This window comes from Acanthochromis polyacanthus, chromosome 14, assembly GCF_021347895.1.
Source record: "Acanthochromis polyacanthus isolate Apoly-LR-REF ecotype Palm Island chromosome 14, KAUST_Apoly_ChrSc, whole genome shotgun sequence".
Classification (NCBI taxonomy): domain Eukaryota; kingdom Metazoa; phylum Chordata; class Actinopteri; family Pomacentridae; genus Acanthochromis; species Acanthochromis polyacanthus.
In genome coordinates, this window is record NC_067126.1 from 9,957,793 (window position 1) to 9,963,792 (window position 6,000).

Below are 6,000 nucleotides of genomic sequence, written 5' to 3' on the forward strand. Positions count from 1 at the left end.
ATATACGTACCACCACAACAGTTCCCCCTGTCATTATTTTGAGGGAACAACGAAGCCGAATCCTTTGCTTAGCTTTGCAAAATACGATTGCGATTGGTCTGAAGAGATTCTTTATTTCCCCCTATAACAGAATGAGAATCAGGTACAGGTAGACTGTTCTGTAATGTAGAATGGCATGGCAAAGCAAGACTGACCTTCTGGTAGCATCTAGAGAAAAGGTCAGAGAATCACAAGGATCTTCTGGCCATCAAGGTTATCTGTCCAACAAAGTTAGCAAAAATGTGGAGTTTAAGTTAAGCTAGTTATGCATAACGTCAAGCCTTAATACAATGTAATCTTTTGAGTTGTAGACAAATTCAGCCCTGGTGCTGGTGTTATGAATAGAGAAGTAAGTAACAGAGACCAAAACTAGTTATTGTACCAGGCTGTAAACATGTTTATTTCTGCTGTAAATTTGGACATTTTAACATGGAGGTCTATGAGGCAGACTTGTTGGAGTCGGCCTCAAGTGGCCTTTTGAGGAATTGCAGTTTGTGCTTTCACAGCTCAGCCATTGGTCCACTGTGGCAGTTACAGTTGAGATTTTTTCGGATGGAATTTAATTGGACAAAAAGCACACCTTTCCTTGCATTTTGATGACTCAATGAGGTGTTGAAAAGCACTTTAACAGCAAACACACAAACCGATGTTGCCATCCTTAGAGCCACACAACAGCTTGGCTAAAAGTTTACTCATGATGTTTTCACCTTGATTCAGGTCATACCAAATGTCCGTTTCCACATTTAAATGTAAAATCTCAGTGTTCGTTTGTGAAGCAGCAGACATTCCTCTGCGTGTTTCTAATGTCTTCTCTGTCTGTCCTCAGGATCTGGGGATATCGAAAGTGGGTCATATGAAGAGAATTCTCCAGGGAACTAAGGACTTGGCAAAGGCCTCCATGGTTGACCTCTAACCCAGGAGCAAAAAAAAAGCTTCCGGAGAGGGGAAACAAACACTCCCCTTTACATGAGTGGAAGCATTTGGGAGCACCGCAGGCATTGAAGGATGAAGATAGGTATTTGAGAAGAGCCGGATTTGATCATCCCTCTGCTGAGAAAAGCCTCTGTGATGTTGTAAACAAGATGCATTTGTGTGTTTGTTTGTGCTTTGTTGCCAAAAAGACGGTCAAGAAAGCTGACGGAAGTGGATTAAAAAAGACGAAAAGAAAAGCCATTTCTGATTTAATAACCATTCATAGCACATAATCAGGTATGCAAATAACCACACTGTTGACAGCTGACTGATATCAACAAACTAGTAGCAAAACTTTAAGACTTCCATGAGTGTGAGGTTCAGTTTTGGTTCAGCTGCAGATGCATTAAAGCAGGATTTCAGTAGAGACGGAGAAGATCGCCGCCGAGGTGATGATCTGGAAGCTGTGGATACTGTCGCATGCTATGCTTGCTCAACTTTAGATATGTTTAATTGCATGATTAGTGTCTTGATTAATTTGTGTCCAGAATAACACTTGAACAAGTTTTACATGACTTAAGTATTACGATGCCATTTGTTACTACTGATCGCATCCTTTTTTTGGTCTACAAATTTTTTTTCTAGCTTTAATTTATTTCGTTTGCATGATAATGAGGTGTCAAAGATTTCTGTCAAGTGCCATATTTTTGTTCATTTAGTGTAAAACGTGCTTTATTGGTAGAAAAAACAAAAGCCGTCGATGAGGTATGTGGAATGAATATCCGTAAGTGGACATGTTCTCTGTGGATGTGAAATCAGTACCAAAGTGAATGTCTAAGAAAGCATCCGATGACTTTTTATTTAATAGGCCAGCAGGTCTTAGGTCTTAATTCCATTTAAGGTGGGAAAAAGTTTTAGTATTAGTCAGGAAGAAAGATGCCAACCACATATACTATAGGGTTGTTGGGTTCTTTTTTTAAGGAATACTTAAAAGGCACTTTTTACTTCTTGCTTTACGCAAGTGCAAATCCTCATATCATTACATAGGATTCACCTCAACTTTTTAACTTTTTGGCAACTTAAGGCAGTATTTAACACTAATGAGAATAGTTTGGAATAGAGCAGTTGATCTGCAGCCTGCATAGCATCGCTCAAGTGCAGCTTTTTTTCCTTCAAATTGCGAGTGAGACGCTGATAGGACACTTCTTTTAGTTTCTTTTAAGACTGGTGGCATTACAGGGTGTATTTCTATATGTGATGCTAAGTTTGTATATATATAAATACATATGCACTGTATATACAGTATACCAGTGTATGCAAACAATGTTTGTAAGTGTTGTAGTCTAACGCGTTTGTAGATTGCTGACATGGCATGCTTTGTCAACAGCCCACACGTTTGATTGTGTATATTACACCATAACAGTTGTGTATTGTTGATTTGGTTCTAATCTCTTGTACATGATGATGCTGTCGTATTCTAATGATGGTGCAATATTTGATCTCTTGTTTTGATACTGTCTCCGAAGCTTTCTGACATGATGTTTCTCAGTGGGGGGGGAGAAAGAGTGTTTTTTTCTACATGTTCTCCTCTTCGACGTTTGAGGATTTTAAAAAGTTAGACCCATAGACAGATTTTTCTTACCGACTCCAAATTTCTTCCAGCGGTTCACTAGTTTGTAGTTTTTGCTCCTCTGTGCTTCCAGGACGAGACACTAAAGTAGGATTGTGTCAGCGAGTGTGTAGAATGGGCAGACATGACTGTTGTTGTGTTGATTTGTATCACGGTGTGTTTGTGTGCGTTTGAGTGTGTGTAGTATGACAGTGGCACATTGTACCTGATCAGCAAACTGTATGCTTTTCATTGCCAACTAATTTTCCTGTGCTTTTCAGTGTTCTCCCTTTAATTATGTTAAAAGTGTTTTCTTTTAACGGAGTGTTTTGTGCTACAGTTCAACGCGGCGCACAACTTTTCACCAGGAATTATTAAAGTCTCCCAAGTAGAAACAGAATGTGAATGAATCAGGGCCTCGGCTGCAGCTGAATATTCTTTCTAATTAGGAACCCAGCAAACCGTAACATTCAGGGAACGTTCCTCAAAGGTTTGCTCAAGGTTTCCTGATGGTCAGTGTTCAGGGAACTTTCAGGAACCGTTTTCTGAACACTCCATGGAGGTTCCCTGACAAAAATCATTCATCGAACATTCCCCCAACTTTCCAAGAGGTTCCCTAATGGTCACTGATTATTGAAACTTCAGGGAACATTTCCTGAATGCTGGCTGAAGGTTCTCTGAAGGGTTATGTTTGGGAACCTTCAGAGAATGTCCCCTTCACATTTCATGAGAGTTCCCTGATGGTTACTATTCATTGAAATACACACAACGTTTCCTGAGCATTCTATGAAGGCTCAGAAAATGTCCAGAAAATGTCCCTTTAACATTCTCTGAAGGATCCCTGACAGCTGCTGGTCATTAAACTTTCAGAGAACATCTGATCGCTCATTGAACTTTCCGTTCTGTTCACTGAACCCTAAGAGAACATCCAGGGAATGTTACCGGAACATTCCTTAAAGATTTCCTGAGGGGAACTGTTTAGGAACCTTCAGGGAACCTTTAGGGAGCATCCATGAAACGTTCCGAGAACAGTCCATGACATTTTCCTGATGTTTATTGTTCATTGACTGTTCAGAGTACATTCAGGGAACATTTTATTGAGATTCCCTGAAGGTTACTGTTTGCTGTGAAGGTTCATAGCTGATTGAAATGATCTGGACATGTCTCAGAGGAACCTAGGGCTGAACATTTTTGAGCTGCAGCAATTTAGTATTAAGTTAACTGACACTGCCTTGATAATTACTTTGAGAATTTTTGTAAAATTCTCAAAAGTTTAAGAAATTTTTTTTCTTCAGTTAAAAAACAGACCAAACTGTCAATTATGACAGCATAAAAAATTTGTATTTTCACAAATTGTAATTTGCTCTTTTGCAACATTTGACCATAAAATGGCAATGTTTTTACAGTATGTAATCAGAGATATTATAACAGAAGCAGAAATGTCGAAAAATTATACAATATATACGGAATTTATTAAAAGATTGAAAAATGGTACTCCTTTTTTTAGACTTTTAATTTCCCGATTTTTCATGTTTTGCTGAATAAAGTAGTAAAAATCACAGAAAAAATATTAATTTAACTGCTGATGGAATTAGAACACAAAAAATGTGTATATTGTCCACATGAAACATCTGTATTTTTGCAAATAGTAATTTGTTGTTTTACAACGTGTGACCATGAAATTACAGTCTTACTCTATTTAAATCTGCAATCAAATATGATTTGTATAGATATTTGCTATTATTTTCACTGTTTTGGTTTTTCCTTTTATTTTTTGCGTACACAGATATCGCATTTAGATATCCCCCAAAACGTTCAGCCCTAACTGCAGGTTGAATTCTCTAAATGCTTACAGAAAAAGGTGCTTCAGTGCCTTCTCTTCTCGTAGCACCTCAGCTGTCCCCTCCTTTGACCTTGTGATGTTTTTCATTGAGGAAAAGTATTTCTGAAAACACTGTTCAGCTGCAGCCCATACATTGTCCCAAATGTCCCACCAGGGTCCAGTCGCGTCTTAAACGTCATCATCTTCCTGTGACAATCAGTTCAGGACGCCGCAGTGCTACAGAAACCCTTCAGATTGAGCTACTCTCTCATGTAGGTGCTGATGTTCATCCTGCAGCCAAAGACAGATGCTAAAAACGTTCTAAACAGCAGAGTTTCTGTCTTATTTTATCTCCCCTCAGCCTGACTGAAGATCATTTGCCTTTTTATTGATTTAGCGGATCAGATTTAACTGTTTGATGACAGTTGGCCTTAGGTTTTGTGGTTAGTTGAAGCCTTTCTGTGCTGCTCTCTGCTGCCTTGTTCCTGCAGACCTCATCGAGTTTCCATCAAACTGAGTGTGTTATGGTGTGTCCAAAGTGTCTGCCAGGTTCTGTAGAACTCCAGTGATTTCTGTTCAATTTTTGGCTCCCGACTCCAGGCAGGAGAGCGCTTAACCTTTCAACACTGAGTGGAAGTTGCCACTTTATTTTTGGTTTCTTTTAGGTCTGTAAATAATGCTGCAAACTGCCTGGTTTTCAGAAACCAACGAAACCCATGCAAGGATCTCTGAACAGACAGATTAACACATCGACATGGTTTGTTAAAGCGATGGGAGAAATGTGAGTTTCATTTGTTTACATTACGTTTACAATGGCACAGTTTTAATTTTTAAGAATATATATGTAGGTATAGACAATATTTGCATATTTATTGCCTAAGGTTAAATGATATGATGTGTATTGTGTTTTCACATTTGGAATATAATGTTACAGTTGTCACCTGTATTACTATCTGGATGATTTTGGTAAAGTAGTTGATCATTTTTATGACTACTAAGTGACTGTTTTCTGTGCCTTTTTATGGTTAGAATGCATGGTTAACTATTTATTACGATTTGGAGTCACTGAGATGTGTATTTTTGTATTCTGAATAAATCAATGGTCCAGCTTTTGTTGTACATTTTTAGGTGCCTTAAAACAGGCTACCTATTCATATCTCTCTTCTTCAATAAAACCAAATACATATGCAGCGTGTCTCTGCCTCCTTCTGTTTTCTGTCACTAATTGTGCCGACTTATTGAAACATATTTACAGTATTAAACTTGAAATAAATAGTTTCGTAAATTAAATTAAAATGAAAAATTACTGTTTTTATTGATCTATTTTTTATGCTGTATTTAATTGTCTTTTATATTAATTTTTTATTGAATTTTTACGGTTACTTATATGCACAGATTTGTAATGTTATGTTACACATGCAAATTGAGTTTCTATTTTTATTCTTGTGTATTTGAAATATACCTATTCTACAAATTTCCCTTTTGTGTTAAGTTACAGATAAATAAGAACATCTTAGAAAAAAAATATTAATTTACATGTTGACTGTAAAAAAAAAAAGACCGAAATCCTAAATATTGTCAACATCAACAATCAATTTGTCAAAAACATTTAGAAATT

At 37.3% G+C, this 6,000-nt stretch overlaps 1 protein-coding gene across 11 annotated transcripts in view; it reads left to right on the forward strand.

Annotated features, from left to right (window-relative positions):
- dgkh (diacylglycerol kinase, eta) overlaps positions 1-5,572 on the forward strand; it is a 112,749-nt gene extending 107,177 nt beyond the window's left edge. For all 11 annotated transcript variants that reach the window (XM_051959032.1, XM_051959023.1, XM_051959027.1 and 8 more), the window contains one exon: positions 866-5,572. In XM_051959032.1, the coding sequence (XP_051814992.1) occupies positions 866-918 (53 nt within the window). In that variant the 3' untranslated portion in view covers positions 919-5,572. The remainder of the gene's footprint in view (positions 1-865) is intronic.
- The last annotated feature ends 428 nt before the right edge of the window (positions 5,573-6,000 follow it).